The sequence below is a fragment of the Euphorbia lathyris genome, chromosome 1 (assembly GCF_963576675.1).
Source record: "Euphorbia lathyris chromosome 1, ddEupLath1.1, whole genome shotgun sequence".
Lineage (NCBI taxonomy): Eukaryota > Viridiplantae > Streptophyta > Magnoliopsida > Malpighiales > Euphorbiaceae > Euphorbia > Euphorbia lathyris.
This window is the reverse complement of record NC_088910.1, coordinates 41525877-41544790: the sequence shown is the minus strand read 5'-3', so window position 1 is coordinate 41544790 and position 18914 is coordinate 41525877. Positions and strand designations below refer to the sequence as shown.

Below are 18914 nucleotides of genomic sequence, written 5' to 3'. Positions count from 1 at the left end.
TTACACAATTATAAGTTGTTGCTGTATTTCGAAACGGTGGATTTCGAGAAATTTTATACTACTCTGAGGGTGTAATACATTCAATTAATGATAATTGTTTTAAGTATCACTACACGAGAGATGATTGATGTAAAAAAAATGTATAACATTAATTGATTCGCAGAGTGTATTAATACTTTTAAAGATTTCGTGGATCAAGCTAGGGTCCTTTGGTTATATGTATGGTGTAACGGACCGGTCCTAAGGAATGGGAACCGGATGGAATGTCTGAGATACTAAGAGAAACAAAGTTGTAAAGGTTTTGACTCTAAATCAATAAAATTCTTAAGTTTGACTTGAAGGGATTGATAACTCTTAATTCTGGGTGAAGAACCTGACTCTAACAAAACATATGAGATTTGATTTTGGTAAGATGACAAAAAATTCCTTACAATTTAGAATTAGATGAATTTATACCTATCTAACACTAAAGGTAAAAAATTACCCATAACCCTAACTAATTAAAGATAATGAAATACTAATAGCAATGTTAAAAACGTCAAATGTACAAAGAAATAACACACCCAGTAATTCTTCACATTTCAGTGGGTAACTCGTCTTGCAACTCAATTTTGAGTATGGTTTAGTCCGGATCTCGGAAGTACAGAATATCGAATTGGAAGCTCTATGTCTTAGCTTTCCATAAAAACTTAAATCGCATCCATCCGACCTCGTAAGAAGAAGCTATGCTCTAAATACGAAAAAGTGCCGAACATGAAAAATTGCCTGCAACAATATGTTTCCATTTGTTATACTAACTCGGCCAGTAAGGGAGTATTTTAGCTTATGCGGTTTGTTTTCAACTTCCTAATGCTCTACTTTGTGTCCCTCTTGATGTAATGGTTTTTCCTCAACTTAATGCCCTCATCACCGTCAAGATGATATAATGAAGTCGACAATAGGGCTCAGGTGGCGAGGGTTGCAAGTATAGATATTAAATAATGCAAATTCACTCTCTTTTAAATTTTGAATTGTTAAGTCGGTCTGTAGGATTTGCATAAGATGAGATCACATCATATATTTTTGTTTGTGGCTTATTATAAATCTATATGCCACGAAAGTATTAAGTCGAAGTTGCATGTTACTGGCCTTTGGTACGTAGCAAACTACAATTTCTCCATCTCTTACATTCAGATCAGATTAAATGGTTTAAAGTTCAAAAAACAGACAATATATTGTAATATCTCTTTCCACTACTCCTAGTCATTGATGCTAAGATTGTGTCTCTCAATCCATCTCAAAGGACTCTAGTTAACTCTCGGGACGTTTGTATTTTTCTCTTCGGATGATGCATTTGCATCTGCTGTTTTGCCTTCTTTTATCTATATCGGTGTATGCTTACACAATTATAAGCTATTGTTGTATTTCAAGACAAATCCTACGCTAAGTGTATATAATAGACTCAATTAATGAAAATTGTTTTGTCGTATCACTATATGAAAAATGGTTGATATAAAAAAAATATATATATGATATTAATTGGTTTGCGGAGTGTATTGCTCTCAAAGAATTCGTGTTATATTTATGGTGTAACGGACCAGTGGGGATAAGGTGAAAGGTCTTAGTCACCAAAAAAAGAAGATTGTAAAGGTTTTGGTCCTAAATTAATAAACAAATTCTCTGGTGGTGAAGTTCTTAACCCGTTGGTTGAGAGCTTACCTATGACCATAAAGGTCATAGATTCGAATCACATAGGTGAAGTGTGGGTTGAGGGTTTTTCTTTGTCTTTAATGTAATTTCTCTTTGTTTAATGTAAGTGCATTACGCACAATTTTAAAAAAAAATAAACAGATTCTCAAACTTAACTTGAACGGATTAAGAACTACTAATTTTGAATGATGAATCTAACTTCCAAAATGAGATGAATTTATACCCCTCTACCACTAAAGGTAAAATACCACATAGCCCTAACTAATTAAAGATAATGAAATACAAATAGCAATGTTAAAAAAAGTCATCATATAAAAAAAAAATAACACTTAAACCCGTAATTTTTCACATTTCAGTACGTGACTCTTCTTGCAACTCAATTTTGAGCATGGTTTAGTCCGAATCTCTAAAGTACAAAAGATAGAATTGGAAACTCTCTGACTTAACTTTCCATAAAGACTTAAATGCATCCGCCCAATCTGATACGAAAAAGTGTTCAATCTGAATGAAACAATATGTTTTGATTCGTTATACTAACTCGGCGAGTAAGGGGGGATTTTGGCTTATTCGGTTTGTTTTTTACTCCCTAATGCTCTGCTTTGTGTCCCTCTTGATTTGATAACAAAAATTTCTTTTCCAATTTCAATTAACTTCAAGAATTTAAAGGCATTAATTTCTACCATTGAAAATTTAGAGATAGGCATGTTAACAAATTGGGTTAACTTTAAGAATTTAAAGGCATTAATTTCTACCATTGGGGGGTGCCTCAGAGACATGTCAACAAATTGGGGTTATGATTACCACTTGGGACAAGCATTGAGAGTCACTACAACATTTTGGAAGTTCAAAGTCTTTTTCTAAGTTAAAGGGGCAACGTTTTTGGAGGTTCTTGTATTCTGAAAGTTGAAAGAGAGTCGCATTTTTTTCAGTGCAAGGAGTCGTCCCGTTTTGGGAAGTTCCAAAGACCCAAGACGTTTTTGGTTTGGGAGCACAGGATGTATCAGGTGATTCAGGTCTACTTCCTATTTCAATTCGTTTCATTAACCCCAAGCTTAGTTTCAAACATCCTAATTTATCAAAATGTGATGACCACTACATTGCCACATTAACACATTCGAGTATCCACAAATCCCACTCTTCATCAATACGTATCCATATGAAGTGAACAATTATGAATCAACGAGTACAAATGGAAAACTTCATTTCTTAAACTACAAATACACAGTAATTAAATACTATTCTGATCTCGATTGGATATAAATATCCCAAGCAAGATGAATAATTTTTGCTTCCATTAGTTGTCAATCTTGGACAGTTTACAATCCAGGTGTATGGTTTTGATATCGAATGTAACTCGAGCTACAGAGCAGGCTCAGAACTAGTGCATCTGTACCCACTGCTTCAACCGAAAAAGAATATCTACACAGATTCAGAATCCAGTTAAGAACAAGGTCGAATTGGCTGGAAGAACCATGGATTGTTACACAAAGATGATTGCATTCTGAAACTACTGTCGACCGTGAATGGTTTATGAACATGACTGTTGAAGATAAGTCAATTCAATCATGAATGCTTATATCAAGATCCAACTAATCACATCCTAAGAGTGTCACTAGTGAAGAAGGGTTGCCTAAGTGCTTCTCTAGCAGTTAGCCTATCTGAGGGATCATATTTAATAAGTCCTTGTATAAGATGTATGAGATCTCCAGCTGAGTGATCAACATGCTGCATTATTAGATTCTACATAAAACAAGGAACAAGATTAAATTCAAGTACAAGAGAAAAAATTTGCCAACTTCCTTGCTAAGCAACTAGAATCATAGATCAATCTACCTGCAGGCGCTGCAACTTCATAACAGCCCTGATACTTTCCCTTGAAGTCGCACCTTCAGGCCAGTCCAGTCGACCCCTTCTAACATATTTCTCAGCATGTCGGCTATAACCAAAAAAAAAAAAAAAAAGTTAACCTAGTAAAACAGAAACAAGAAAAATCAACAGAACACTCATCCAAATCTTCTTACTCCACTCTCTTTAGCATGTGCTGAGGCAGTGGCCCAAGCACCCGTTCCATCATTGCCAGATGCTCCAAATTCTCATGTGTCTGAAACAATGCCTCACCCTGAAACAGTTCGTGTCAACACAAAAATAAAATGAGCACAAACAAATAGCTATACAGTAGACAAGAAAGTAGCTTTCAACGAACACCATAAAAATTTGACAGCCAGAATCATACAGTGCATAATTCAACTAAGATGCAACCAACGCTCCATACATCGCAAGGGTAACTCCATCCATGTCCTAAAAAAATCAATGAAAATTTAGCTCTTGCCAACAGTTTAAAGCCAGAAAAGAAAAACAGCATGTATGGCATCAACAGTACCAAGAATGACTTCCGGGGCACGATAATGTCGCGTTGATACAATATAGTTCTGGTCTTGACGCTCGTAAGTAGTGCTACCAAAGTCTATCACCTTAATGGCACTAGACTTTGGGACTCTTTTACAGTAGGAACTATCTTTTGGTGAGCGGGAAGAACCCTGAACATAGCAAGAGACACAGTCAAATACTGAACCTAAAAACTTAATTAAAAGAGACAACTACAGCTAGAACAGCACCAGAACACAGATATGAACCATAGACTCTACCTTGTAATCGGGAACTTTCACATAGTCAGCAGAAACCAGAAGGATGTTTTCCGGCTTCAAATCAGTATGAATTAAGCGCAAGTCATGCATAACTGCACAATTCAGTATAAACCAACATAAAACACTTCAGTACAGGATAGCATTCAACCAAGCATTAGGTGGGTATGAAAATATGATGTGGATTTATTAACCCTTTTTTCTGTTAGAAAATCTTATATGTTGCCACCTCCTGGCAGCGACAATCTAATAAATGTGAATGGATGTGTGTCAGTGTTCATACAATATAAGGCATCTGAAGCTCAAGCTAGAGATAGTAGAGCATTAAAACCAATAAAGAAATTTGACAAGGAACGAAAAGGCAAAAATGCATAGAAAAGACTAGCTAAGGTAATTACTACACACATGCTACACATTCCAACAGTTGTCTGCCAATCTCGCGGACAAGATCAATGGGAAATGAGCGATAATTGTTTTTGCGAAGAAAATCGTATAAGCTTGGTCCAAGCTTCTCAAAAACCTGTTACAACCATTTACATTCACCGACAAGTCTTAATCCCCAGATTATGTCTGTATGGGGGAAATTAATCCATGTTAATCAATTATATACTTACAATACAAATATGGTTACGATAGTCAAACCAGTTCCGTAATTGCACACAACTGCAAGGAATAAACCCATTTAACCACTGACATTGCTTAAAAATCTAGTTGCAGGGTCTGCCATTTGCAGTAAAACTAATTAAGCAGGGTTTTAGAGCACTAACCGGTTGCCCCCTCTATCATTTTTACCAAGCTGTTGCAGCACGTCAATCTCTATCATAGCTGCTTCACGATACTTCTTAACCCCACGGACAATTTTGATTGCTACCATCTCCTTCCTTTCCCTGTCCCAGCATTCTAAAACCTGACCAAATGTGCCTACATGAACAGTAGATAAACAAAAGATGCATCATTTCAAATAAATGAAGGGTAAACCAACTACAAGATAAAGTTATTTCTGAAAAAGTTTACCTTCGCCCATTTTACCATGTATCTTATCTGCATAGAATGGAGACAAAACAAAAGAGAACAAAATTAGTCACCAAACAAGCACAAAAAAAAAAAAAAGAATTGTTTAAGCAAGGGATAAAAACCCAATAAACAGGTTAAGTAGCATGGTCACCCAGTGACCTCAATACCAGAAAAAGGACTTCAACAAAAAAAAATTTAAATCCAGTTTGTGGAAACTTCTCTATGAATGTCATTCAATTTTAATTTCAACATTAACTATTGCATAACCTATTTAACTCGTTAGGAGGTATGATAGTATAGTGTAATTACAGCGTGAAGTTAAATTATCTCCAAGCGCAAACATGTAATGGCCATCCTTGTCATCTTCCCGCCATGGGGGAGAACCATTTCGAGCCACTCCTTTTACAAATAGGGCACTAGAGATAGTATGGTCTGAGGTTGCTCCAGAAGATGCATAGCTTTGTAAATTTCCAACCTCTTGTCCACAAAATATTCCTACCTGAGCCTACACACAATCATCCATTTATGCACCACTGAAGAAATTAAATCAAAAAATTTCACCTGATTACTTAGTAACCTCGGGCATCCCCTTCACCAATTGTCAAAAACTCATTCATGAGAGAAAACAAATAAACTTCAGAAAACGAAAAAAAATGTGTCAAGAACTTATTAGCATCAGAACAGATATTGGATTAAACCAAGACCAGTAGGGACGAAATTTTTGTAAAGGCCATATCTATAAAATTATATCTTTCTGCAAGATTCTTTCACAGAAGATTTAGCACAACATAACAATTTTCAACTTTTAATAATATCATTTACTTAATTGTAAGATAATTAAAAAAATTACCTACACTAGAAATTTAGATAATTCTATAAATGGACATCTCACATCACAAAAACCTAACATCAGATATTCATATATAATATAGACTTGTAAAACCAGTAACATAGAGACATGGACGGGGAATTAAACAAACATATATGTCATGCTAAAGATAACACCGAGCATACCAAGAAGGTAAATTCTAAGCTTTAAGGCAGATTTTTGAACAAAAATATGTGGATCCAAAAAATAATTAGACAGATATGCTGAAAGAAAACAAATCCGCCCAAGGAAAAGGAACGATCTAACACTAACCGGCTTATATACGAGCTAAATCTAGGGAAATTTAATCAGATCTAAAGATAATGAGGTCAAAAGGAAGCTAATCAAAATTGATGAACCAAAAGAATAAAAAGCTGATACCTTAGGAACCAGAGGCACGTCCCAGCCCAGGCGCGCCCTCTTCCGAGGTCGCCGATCAAGGTGCGTAAGGGGAAACTCGGTTGCGCGTTCCATCTCCATAATCAGAAGCAAAATCTAAGAGAAACTAGCCGAGAATACAAGAGAAAAAAAAAAGATTAGATGAATTTTCCCAGAAGCTAACAGCCAGACAGAGGAGAAAGATAAGGATTTCGTTGGGATTTAGTTGGATGAAGGCGACTGATTGCGTAACCCTAATTTTAATTCACAACAATGAGAGCGGAAGCCGGTTGAGACGATATTTGGCCGTCCACGTGTCCTGATCTTATCCGTGTGTATGACTATACACGTGTGAAGTTCACCAGCTACTAACCCTTGGTTCATGTTTATTTGAAAACTATAGTGAGAATTAACCATGATTTAGTTAGCGTTTCTTGACAGCGAGAATAAGGGTGTTGTTAAACCCAGCCAAATTCCCACCCCTAGCCCTGTGAAAGGACGAAAATACCCTTTCATGGGTTTTGGGGAGGAAAAAGCTATTTTTTTTTGCTCTCCCGACACGCGGGCGTGTGCCTATCACGCCTCACCTTGTGGTCGGGCGTGATAGCCCCACGCCTCACCAAGTGGCCGGAAGTGATCGCTACACGCCCGACCACACGGTGAGACGTGGGGCTATCACGCCCGACCACAAGGTGAGGCGTGATAGGTGTCACGGGGCCTACCGTCCGGACCCGTGCGGCGCTTACTTGTCTCCCCCGAAGTAAGCCAGCCAAGGGAACTAGATCACTCTAGCTGCAAAGATCACATGCAAAGGTTAGATAGGAACCACATGTAGTGAATATAATAGCATACATACGATAGCCACATAAGGACAAGCATCTCAATCAGGCACACACACATGGATAACATATAGGACACTCAAGAAGGAACAATACGCGGATGATGTTATTCATAGATAAGCAACAGTGTTACACCACGGGTCCCATCTCATAGTAGTAGGGGGGCAACTACTAGAGATGGTAGACTACCAACAACCGAGTGACTGTCCAGTATGACAGGTCACTCCCTCCTATAGTGTTTCTTATACCAACTTGAGTCCTACTGACAATGGTTATTACAAAGCTCCATATAACACAATAGAGTAAGTCTCTCCCCATTGTTACATAGTTTGATTACAGAGATAATCCCCCCTTACACTCTCCCCCACTCAGAGGTTCGACGTCCCTGTCGAACGGGTCTTGATGAAGTCTTCAATCTTGTTTTGGAAAGGTTGGAGGTCGGTTGCTTTCTCCCAGCTTGTTTCTTCTATTCCTTGAGCTTTCCACTTGACAAGGTATTCTGTGTGCGGGCGGCGGTGACATGCCGTTGCTGTGCGTTCTGCAAGGATTTCTTCCACTTCTTTGCTCGCAGGTGCTTTCTTTGTAATTGGAGGTCGCTTTGATTTGTTGCGCTGATCGTCTACTGTGTCTGGGTGGTACTCCTTCAAGTTGCTGACATGGAACACTGGGTGGAATGACATCCACTGTGGGAGATCCAGTTTGTAGGCTACGGGTCCCACTTTAGCTAGGACTGGGAGGGGTCCCTCGTACTTCCTGACAAGTCGTCTATCTCTGTTCCGTAGGCAGCGGAGTTGTTCAGGTCGAAGTTTGAGCAAGACCATGTCTCCCACTTGGAACTCTTGTGGACGTCGGCTTGTGTCCGCCCATTTCTTCATCCTCCTTGATGCCTTTGTCAAATGTGCCTTCGCGATCTCCTCGTTCTGTTTCCACTCTTTGGTGAATAGGTACGCTTTTGGATTTTTGCCTGTGTATGGAATGTCAACTGAATGAGGCACCAGCGGCTGTTGACCTGTAACAATTTCAAAAGGTGATTTATTAGTAGCAGAACTTTTCTGGCTATTAAAGCAGAATTGCGCCACATCCAACAAGGAAGGCCAATTTCGTTGACTGGCATTGACAAAGTGCCGAAGGTACTCTTCCAACATGCTGTTAAATCGCTCTGTCTGACCATCAGTCTGAGGGTGATAACTAGTGGACATATCGAGGTTCGACCCCAAGAGTCGAAATAATTCGGCCCAAAGGGTTCCCACAAACCGACCATCTCTGTCGCTGACAATACTCTTTGGGATTCCCCAATACTTGACCACTTGCTTGAAGAAAGCCTGTGCCGTCACTTCCGCAGTTGAATATTTTGGCATCGGAATGAAAGTTCCATATTTGGAAAACCTGTCAACCACCACCAAGATGGAATCGAAGTCGCCCACTCGGGGGAGGCTGGAGATGAAGTCGAGGGAGACACTTTCCCATGGTCGGTCTGGTACTGGCAGTGGCTGCAGCAGCCCTGCAGGTTTCTTTCTTTCGGCCTTGTCTTGCTGGCAGATTAGACACGTTTTTGTATATTCTCTCACATCATCTTCCATCCTTGGCCAGTAATAGTTTCGCTGGAGGAGAGCTAGCATGCGGTGCCACCCCGGATGGCCTGCCCATAGTGTGTCGTGACATTCCTTCATCAGTGTCTTCCTCAGATTAGCTGCGGTTGGTACATACACTCTTTCCTTGATTGTTATTAACAAGTCATCGCTCATCCAGAACTGTCTGGTTTTCCCTTGCTTTGCCAGGTTGATGATAGCAGTTGCCTGAGGGTCTTTCTGTAGGTTGTCCCGGATCTGTTGTCGCAATGGGGATGATAGTTGACTGTTGGACAAAGAGGCTATTCTTGTCAACTCTGCTAATTCTGACTTCCGACTTAATGCATCTGCCACTTGATTAATTTTCCCTGAGTGATACTCCAGTACAAAGTCAAATTCTGCTAACAAGCTTTGCCATCGGGCCTGTTTGGATGTCAATTCCTGTTGAGTCAGGAAATGACTAACCGCTGTGTTGTCTGTCTTTACTATGAACCTGGATCCCAACAGATAGTGGCGCCATACCCGCAGGCAATGTACGACTGCTAGTAACTCTTTCTCATGTGTGGAATATCGTCGCTCTGCATTGTTGAGCTTCCTGCTTTCAAAAGCTATTGCTCGACCCTCTTGCATTATGACTCCTCCTAAGGCAAAATCGGATGCGTCTGTGTGAACTTCGAATGGCTTGCTCATATCCGGGATGGCTAACACAGGGTCTGCAATGACAGCTTGTTTTAAGTTTTCGAAGGATTTTTGACATTGGTCTGTCCACTCCCACTTGTTGTCTTTCTTCAGCAGATCCGTAAGGTCGACAACTCTCTCTGAGTAGCTTCTGATGAACTTCCGATAGTAGTTAGCCAATCCCAAGAAGGATCGCAGTTCTGTTGTATTCATAGGGACCTTCCAATCAACTATAGCCCGTACTTTACTCTTGTCCATGCTTATCCTCCCTTCCTCAATAATGTGGCCAAGGAATTTGATGCTCGTCTGACCAAATGCACATTTGGATAACTTGAGGAAAAGTTGATTCTCCCGCAGTTTCTGAAAAACTAGACGTAAGTGCTCCTGATGCTCCTTGAGGGTGGAACTATATATGACGATGTCGTCTAGGTAGACCACCACAAATTTGTCAAGATAGTCCCTGAATACCTGGTTCATTAAAGTACAAAAAGTCGCCGGAGCGTTTGTTAGTCCAAAGGGCATAACAAGATATTCGAAGGACCCATACCGAGTTACGCAAGCAGTTTTTGGAACATCCTCCTCCCTTACTCTGACTTGGTAATACCCGGAGCGTAGGTCAAGCTTAGTGAAGTATTTGGCTCCACTGAGTTGATCAAACAAGTCAGATATCATAGGAATGGGGTATTTGTTGCGCACCGTAATCTTATTGAGTGCTCGATAATCAACACACAGCCGCAGACTTCCATCTTCTTTCTTCTGGAACAGTACCGGGGCGCCATATGGGGCCTTCGATGGCCGGATGAAACCTGCCTCCAGCAACTCATCTAGTTGTTTCCTCAACTCTGCCAACTCAGGGGGAGCCATTCGATATGGTGCTTTTGCTGGGGCCTTCGTGCCTGGCAGCAGATCAATAGCATGGTCAACATCTCGTTGTGGAGGTAATGTCTGTGGCAATGTCTCTGGCATAACATCTTGGAACTCCCTCATCACCCCTTCCAATATCCGAGGGACGATGACACTACCTTCTGAGTCGTCACCTTTAGGGACAACTATATATGATTGTTCCCCCCTCTTTATACCTTTCTTGAACTGTATTGCTGAAATGCATTTCTTCCCTCGGACTGTGCTTAACGTTATCGGGACCATGCACGGATCCTGGTTCAAGAACAAAAGACAACCTGCTGACGCCATGGGTACTGCGAAACTCTGTTTCAGAAACTCCAACCCCAATACGACATCAAAGTCATCTATGGGTGCTATTGTGAACCCGATCGTCCCTGTCCAGGGTCCCAACTTGCAAGGTACATGTTGGGCTGTTCCGCTAATCGACTGAGCAGGTGAGTTCACAGCCTTAATCATTCCTGTCTCCCTCAACACATGGAGTCCTAAGCGGGAGGCTTCGGAGTCTGTTATGAAGTTGTCTGTCGCTCCGGTGTCGATCATGGCTCTCGTGTTCTTGCCATTGATTATCATCTCTACATACATGAGTCCCTTCTCTGAACTGTCTCCTGTCTCCTTTATTTGTTTTGCCAGAGCTCCCATGAATCGAAGGGATCCCATTACCGAGGGTTCAGAAGGTTCCCGTTGCCTTTCCCTTACGATGCTCCCTTCTTCCTGGATCGTAAGTAGTGAGGCCAGAGCTGATCTCTTTGGGCAATCTGCTGCCTTGTGCGATCCTGTGCAGAGGAAGCATGACATCGGCCTCGGTGTATATGACTGGTTCCTTTGTGGAAGGCTTCCTTGGGTCTGTGAGTAGGGACTTGTTGTCCTAAGTGGAGGATTCCTCCTTTCTGAGTAGTTCCCCAGGTAGGGTCGACGTTCAGAGTTGTTGGCGTTCCACGGCCGTCTTTCGCTTCCGGACGAGGAGTAATTTCGATCACCTCCGCCATTCCATGGCCTGCTCCATTTGTTAGTCCTGGAGTCTGAGTCTGCTCCGACCGGAAACTTTCTCTTCATGGTGCTACTAAAATCAGCTATGCTTTCAGCTGCTGCAATTGCTGAGAGATGATCTGTGGCTCCCCTTCTGATCACCTCACTATGAACCCAAGGTTTCAACCCCTTCAAAAAGCCAAAGAACTTTTCATCCTTTTGCATGTCCGGAATTTCTAAGGTAATGGCTTGGAAGCTTCGAACATATTCTCGGATATCGCCAGTCTGACGTAGTTCGCTTAGCCTATTTCTGGCTGAGAACTGCGCATTTACAGGAGAGAATTGAGACTTCAGCTCTCGTTTGAAGTCTTCCCATGTGTTTACTGACCCTGAACTGGTCTGGTGTCTCCACCATAGCTTGGCATCCCCCTCTAAGTACATCGGTACGACTGCTAGTCGATCCGCATCGAGGCTTGTCTTTGTAGCTGTAAAATAACTCTCCACATCGAATAAGAAGTTGTCCACTTCCTTGGAGTCCCGAGTTCCTACAAAAGGTTTTGGATCTCGAATTTTGATTTTTACGGCTCTTGATGACTTCCCCCATTTAGGGACAGAGATTCCACCTTCCTCTGTAGTTCATCCAACTCCTGTTTGAGGGCATCAAACCCATCTCCTGTTTGATTTTGAGTTTTCTCTATACCCTCGAATAATCTTCTTTGATCTGCTTCGACATGGTTCATGGCTATTCTCAGCCTGTCTATCTCTTCCTCACCTGCAAAATGAGCATTCTCATTAATTGTGTTTGTCCCTTTTCCTCGAGCCGCACCACTCTCAGGTGGTTGACCGGGAAGGGGATTGTTTTTCGCTATTACATCTTTAATAGCCTTTGCATTCGTCATCACGAACTCAAAAATTTCTGTTCGGGCAATCATTGCCCTAAAGATATCAGCATTAGCCACCACGGCTTGGAACAGTTCAATATTAGCCATCAAGGCCTCGGCCCCTGCCGGATTTATATTAGCCCTCCCGGCCTCGGCCCCTGCCGGATTTTCATTAGCCCTCAAGGCCTCAGCTCTTGCCGGATTTGTATTAGCCACCACGGCCTCGGCCCCTGCCGGATTTCTATTTTCATCTCCGCCCTGGAGTTTCGACATTGCCTCTTCAAGGCTATCAATGCGTAGAAAAATTTCATTTGTATTGGCCCCCAGGCCTCCTCCATCTTCATCTTGGAGTCTTATAATGGCTTCTTCCATACGCTCGATCTGCCTGCAATTTTCTATCACTGCTATAGAAAGATTATCAAGATCGTGATCCTCAATTCGCTTTTCTATGGCATCCATGCGTTTGGCGTTTGCAATCGTCATGGTTCCTCTAAGTATCGTCAAACCTGGGCTCTGATACCAAATGTCACGGGGCCTACCGTCCGGACCCGTGCGGCGCTTACTTGTCTCCCCCGAAGTAAGCCAGCCAAGGGAACTAGATCACTCTAGCTGCAAAGATCACATGCAAAGGTTAGATAGGAACCACATGTAGTGAATATAATAGCATACATACGATAGCCACATAAGGACAAGCATCTCAATCAGGCACACACACATGGATAACATATAGGACACTCAAGAAGGAACAATACGCGGATGATGTTATTCATAGATAAGCAACAGTGTTACACCACGGGTCCCATCTCATAGTAGTAGGGGGGCAACTACTAGAGATGGTAGACTACCAACAACCGAGTGACTGTCCAGTATGACAGGTCACTCCCCCCTATAGTGTTTCTTATACCAACTTGAGTCCTACTGACAATGGCTATTACAAAGCTCCATATAACACAATAGAGTAAGTCTCTCCCCATTGTTACATAGTTTGATTACAAAGATAATCCCCCCTTACACTAGGCACACGCCCGCGTGTCGGGAGAGCAAAAAAAATAGCTAGTCCGCTATTGAATTAAATCCGTAAATACCTGTTACGTAAAAAAAATTAGTCCGCTGTTGAATTAAACCCGTAAAAAAATTAGTCCGCTATTGAATTTAACCCGTAAATACCTGAATTAACAAAATAAAAATTTAACTAAAATTAACAAAATAAAAATTTAGTTAAACTAAATTAAACAAACTAAAAATTACAAAAAATTAATTAAATTAATTAAAACCCCTCGGGCGTATGAACATCACGCCCGAACCATAGGTCGGGCGTGATAGCCTCACGCCCGAACCACAGGTCGGGCGTGATATTCATACGCCGGAACCGTAGGTCGGGCGTGATGTTCATACGCCCGACTGCGATTCCGGCGTTTTAAAAAAATCACCCACAGATTCAATTTTTAAGCTTAAATCAAAAAACAAAAACGGTAAATCTTATTATTTTCGCTTTCGCTTTACGGTTGTTGTTACACTCCATGTTTTGGTTCACAAATTAGTCCGGATTTGATCAAAGAGTGTGTAGGGTATTTGAGAGGTTTTGTGTTTTTTCAAATTTTGGGTAAAGGGTAGTTTGGTCTTTTCATGGGGCTATGGGTGGGAATTCATGGCTGGGTTTAGTAATGTGTAAATTACACCTATGGCTACTTAACTTTATCCATTTTAACATAGTAACCGCTCAATTTCAATTCTTAATGGTATAACTACTGAACTTTACACTTTTTTTTAATATCGGTGGTCACTCAACTTTAACTAACTCCTCAAAATAACCGTTAACGACTTCAAAATGAAAATATTCAAGAATTAAAAAATTTCATAACGACATTTACCATGAAACCACATTTTTATTTTTCAAAATCACTTTTTTGGAGCTTTCTCTCTCTAAAAAAATTGATTATATCTCCCAACCAAACAACACCTAAATGACATCAAAATGAAAATTTTCAAGAATTAAAATTCCTTCAAATATCATTAACTCTTCAAAAAAATTTATTTTAAGATCGTAAACGGTCGTTTTGAGACGTTGAGTAGTCACCGGTATTAAAATATTAAAGTCACCTTTAAGAATTAAAATTCACTGACCATAATGTGAAATGGATAAAGTTCATTGGCCATAGATGTAATTTACCCGAGAATAATGCAAGTTTTGGCCACACGCCATTCCCTTTTTTTTAGAGAGAATAGGTGGAATTCTTGTAACTTTTATTTGTTGAGTATCAATTTACATTATGTTGATCCTCAATTTAGGTTTTGATAACAAAATATAACATATTATTTTATATTAGTCTATTAATAAATAATGCATCTTGTTTCGTTATTAAAAATTAAATTGATATTTTTTTTATAAACGTGAAATCTACATCAATTTATTTTATATAGAGTCTAAATTAATTGGTGAAAAATCTATACATCTATCTATACCTATACTAAAAGCAGGAGATAAAAAGCTGACGTGTCAAGTGGAGATAATTTGTGAATTTAATTTCTTTTGTAGAAGAGTTCTCAATTTAATTGATAAAATTTTGGATTTTTTTAAATTTCTTTTCTGTACACGTAACTAAGCTATATTTTAGGGAAAACTAACTCCCACTATACCCGCTTTCATCTTCTTCTTCGGTAAGCGACTTTGTAAAATTTTTTTATTAACCCTAAATCCATCGTATTCTCTATACTATAGCCGCCTCCTCCAATCTGTACAAATCCTAATCCCTAACCTATGCATCTTCTCTCTTCAAAGCTTACCTTCATGGCCTCAACCTCTCATTAGAATGCAGCGCTGCCGCTACGACGGAAGCCTCTCTTCAACGGCGGCAGCTACTCAATGATGCATGGGATTCTTATAATCGCACATCTCTGGCCGTCAACTATGGTAAGGATACTCTCGGTCTTCTCTCTTTCCCTTTTGGGTTTCCTTTTACCTCTAACTCTCTATACAGATCATGTAACCAGTGAGGATCTCAACATCAGCGATGGTTTGATTCAGAGGCGGATGTAACCTCTAACTCGCTGCTTTCATGGTGAAATTTTGTTTATTTTAGTTTCCTTCGATTTTCATTTGATGTTCTGAAATTTTGTTTATCTGGGTTGTTATATGTGAATTTGGGTATTTGTGGCATTCCTATAACAATATCCTTCTATTCCTTTCAATTTACCTTTTTATTATATTTATAATTCATATTAAAACTAATCATTTTTTCCACTTTTATTCTTTGTCTATCACAGCCCATCTGAGTTTCTTATTCTGTATAAATATGAATGCATAATACTGATTTTTGGTTTCAATTTGCAGGATTACAAGTGCACAACTCCAGATTTCAATTGTACCATAGGTAATCCATTTTTTTTATTACTTATTGAAATCTTTTACTTTCCTCTATATATATATATATATAATGAGAATACTAAATCATCAACTTGGCAGAACCTCGAGCATTTGGCTGATGTCTAATTTTATCAATTATTTTGAATCCTTTTAATTTTTTATTATCTCTTTCAATATTACTTATTGTTTTTCTTTTAAAAACTGTTACTGATTCTTTTTCTTAAGATATCATTGTCATCCTATCAAGTTTTTGTTTTCTATTCTCCCTTTATTGATTCAGGTCGCATCTTCCATTCTCTCCTCTTTGCGAATCAGTAATCAAAACCCACAATGATTAAGAAATCCATGTAAGATATCTGGTTTTATTCTCTGTAGCTGCTCCCTTGACTTTTAATTGTAAAATGGTACTTGATCTCACTTAAATTTATAATATTACATGATTGACATGATAAGTTTATAGAGCTTTCAATGAAATCATCTTACCACTTTACTCTCCGGAATTTGAATTCTCAGGATTTTGAGGTAATGGCTTTAACATCCTTTATTGTAAGGAAATGAAATACAATGTTGAATATGTTTTTAACATTTCTTTTCCTGATATTTTTGGAGCATTATGCGAGTATGTCCGTCTTAATCTCTTTTATTCTTTCTAATTACATTAAAGATTAGAACATTAATTAGTGTTCTATTCAATTTGTTGACATGAATCTCCAATGTAGGGATATATGTGTAGGACAAAAGATGCATTGTCTCCAATTTGGTGAAGTTATTGATGATCTTTGAGACTCAGCTACATATGTAAATTTTTTTATTTGATTAATTGACTCTTAAATTTGTATTAGAAATTTTCATGGCATTGTGGGATTTCAAAATGAGGTATTAGGAATTTATAGTTGTAATGTAAAATTTGATCCATTATAGTAATCTCTAAAGAGGTTTTTTGTTCCATGCACCCTTTGTGCCTCTTTTAGCACTTGGTTTGAGTTTAATTCATGTTCAATTAGTCTATCCATTGCACTCCCTTTAATTTTTGGTATAAAATTGAAATTGTGAGTTAGTTCTTCAATGAATACCCTTTCCTTTTTTTCTATTTTTCGTTGATGTGGATGGTTATCAGGTATGTGGGCAAGTTTGTTCTCTAAAATTTTATTTCATTTTTATGGAGAAAATTCTATTGTTTAATTGATTTTAGTTTGAAATACTAAGCAATATTTAAATTGATTTTAGTTTCTTCTTCAATAACAGTTCAACAAGACCAAATGGGTAAATTTTTTGTGAAGAAGGCAAAGATTAAAGACTGATGGAGCAATTCCATCCATCAAGACCCAATACTGCAATCTTAATTGTTATGTGCACAAATTGTTTCGATGCAACTGTTTATAAATTGCTTCTAAAAGTATAGTATACTATGCCATATGTTAAGTATTTTTGTGGAAGTTGTTGGAGTTTGCATATCATGTCTAATAGGGTTAAGGTGCAAAAATACCCCTAACGTTATGAGCAAGGAGCAATTTTACCTTTAACGTTTAAAATGGTGCAATTTTATCCCTAACGTTGGAAGCCAAGAGCAATTTTACCCCTAACGTTGATAAATTTGATCAATTTCAGACACTATTATAAAATACAGATATTTTTGTTCATTATTTTGCACCAAATGTGCCTTCGTCAAGCCCCTTCTCCTTAATCCCCTTCCCATTTTTTAGTCCGACAGGATTTTCCAAGTCATAGCCCATTTTTTGCATTATCTTCTTAGCAATAAGGCCATAGTTGGAAAAGTCTGGCCTCCCTTCTGTAGCAATAGGCTCCACCTTCAAAGCATATGTTTAAGTTGCCCTGTTTTTTTTATATAATGGCCCCCTGACCCCAGTTATTGGTACCACGAAGATAGCTCCCCCAGGTTTCTCAACCGACGAGTGGCACACCAGAGGTGATAGTGGAAGACCTATGCCTACGCGCATTGCCTGTTTACCCTATTTGGCCTCTTCTTCACTATCAGATGTGACACTAATAGTGACCACACTAATAGTCACAATCATTAATAGGAAGATTACAACTCCGAGACACCAAACAAATTCCCTAGGACTGCTATAACTCGCATAATATAGACCGCGAAAAATATGAAGGTAAACCACAATGAAAAACATACTTGCCCCATTAGCATGCATATAACGGAGCAACCAGCCCCCTTCAACATCTCTCATAATGTGTTCTACGCTGTTGAAAGCTAGATCCACATGAGGTGTGTAATGCATAGCTAAAAAAACACCAGTCACTATCTGAATGACTAAACAAATACCAGCTAACGAACCGAACCCAATTCGTTCTAAAAAAAGGATTTCATATTTTGTATAATTTAATAATAGAATTTGAGATTAATATTTATAAATTCGGTGGATTTTTTGAATTTTTTTTGTCTAATCCGTACAAAAAGATTGTATATTTTTTTATTTTTTTTCACATCCCAACGAATGTTTGTGATTTGTTACTGATAAAATGACACACGTATGAAGTGTAGATAACAAGATTCATGACCGAGAAGACAGTTTGATGAATTATTTCTCAAATTGACCCAATTTATTAACGTGAGGGGTAAAATTGCTCTTGGCTTCCAACGTTAGGGGTATAATTGCACCATTTTATACGTTAGGGGTAAAATTGCTCCTGGTTCAAAACGTTAGGGGTATTTTTGCACCTTAACCCTATCTAATACAAAAGGTATATAATCAATAAAAGAAGAATCCAACGAAATAACATTGAACCTCTAAAAAACGAAGTTTCCATTATAATTTTTCATTTCTAAAGAACTAGAAATAAGTATATTATCTTTATGGAATTCAAAATACATAATAATACATTTATAATCAATCAGTCAATCGTATTTATATATTGAAAATAGATAGGATTATCTGTTGAAAATAATTTGGTTATAATTAAAAACAAACAACTAAATCAAGAAAAGTGGATAGTAGGAAATTGTGATCAAGTGGAAAGCAACTGAAAGTCGAAAAAGTAGGAAATTAAGTACAAGTTAATTACTCCATCTGTTTCATATTAGATGTCTTTTATGGAGAGTTGTACATAAATTAAAGATATTAGAAAAAAAAATTTGTTGTCGCTTATTTAT

At 38.8% G+C, this 18914-nt stretch overlaps 1 protein-coding gene and 1 long non-coding RNA gene across 4 annotated transcripts; one reads left to right on the top strand and one right to left on the bottom strand.

Annotated features, from left to right (window-relative positions):
- Positions 1 to 2810: 2810 nt before the first annotated feature.
- LOC136229627 (serine/threonine-protein kinase AFC2) lies at positions 2811 to 6835 on the bottom strand. 3 transcript variants are annotated; one of them, XM_066018540.1, is made up of 12 exons: positions 6595 to 6835; positions 5655 to 5850; positions 5346 to 5372; positions 5099 to 5252; positions 4946 to 4994; positions 4737 to 4851; positions 4335 to 4426; positions 4070 to 4226; positions 3923 to 3987; positions 3711 to 3808; positions 3523 to 3625; positions 2811 to 3429 (listed from the first exon to the last, which is right to left on the bottom strand). In XM_066018540.1, the coding sequence occupies exons 1-12, from the start codon at positions 6691 to 6693 to the stop codon at positions 3283 to 3285; spliced, it is 1302 nt and encodes a 433-aa protein (XP_065874612.1). In that variant the 5' UTR covers positions 6694 to 6835; the 3' UTR covers positions 2811 to 3282. The 3 variants fall into 3 exon arrangements, with proteins under 3 accessions (XP_065874612.1, XP_065874619.1, XP_065874623.1); XM_066018547.1 differs by lacking the exon at positions 5655 to 5850 and having other exon boundaries at positions 6595 to 6829; XM_066018551.1 differs by lacking the exons at positions 4737 to 4851; positions 4946 to 4994; positions 5346 to 5372; positions 5655 to 5850; positions 6595 to 6835.
- An 8181-nt stretch (positions 6836 to 15016) lies between these two features.
- LOC136229624 (uncharacterized) lies at positions 15017 to 16802 on the top strand. The gene is made up of 4 exons (XR_010689184.1): positions 15017 to 15337; positions 15405 to 15485; positions 15758 to 15797; positions 16071 to 16802. It is a non-coding gene; the product is annotated as an uncharacterized lncRNA (long non-coding RNA).
- Positions 16803 to 18914: the final 2112 nt, after the last annotated feature.

What these genes read in the sequence shown, in the direction of transcription:
- LOC136229627 (XM_066018540.1), bottom strand. Translation starts at nt 6,693, where the DNA reads ATGGAGATGGAACGCGCAACCGAGTTTCCCCTTACGCACCTTGATCGG. An exon ending in CACATGCTAAAGAGAGTGGA is followed by an intron (nt 3,626 to 3,710) that starts GTAAGAAGATTT and finishes TTTTGGTTATAG; the next exon opens with CCGACATGCTGAGAAATATG. An exon ending in TGAAGTTGCAGCGCCTGCAG is followed by an intron (nt 3,430 to 3,522) that starts GTAGATTGATCT and finishes TGTTTTATGTAG; the next exon opens with AATCTAATAATGCAGCATGT.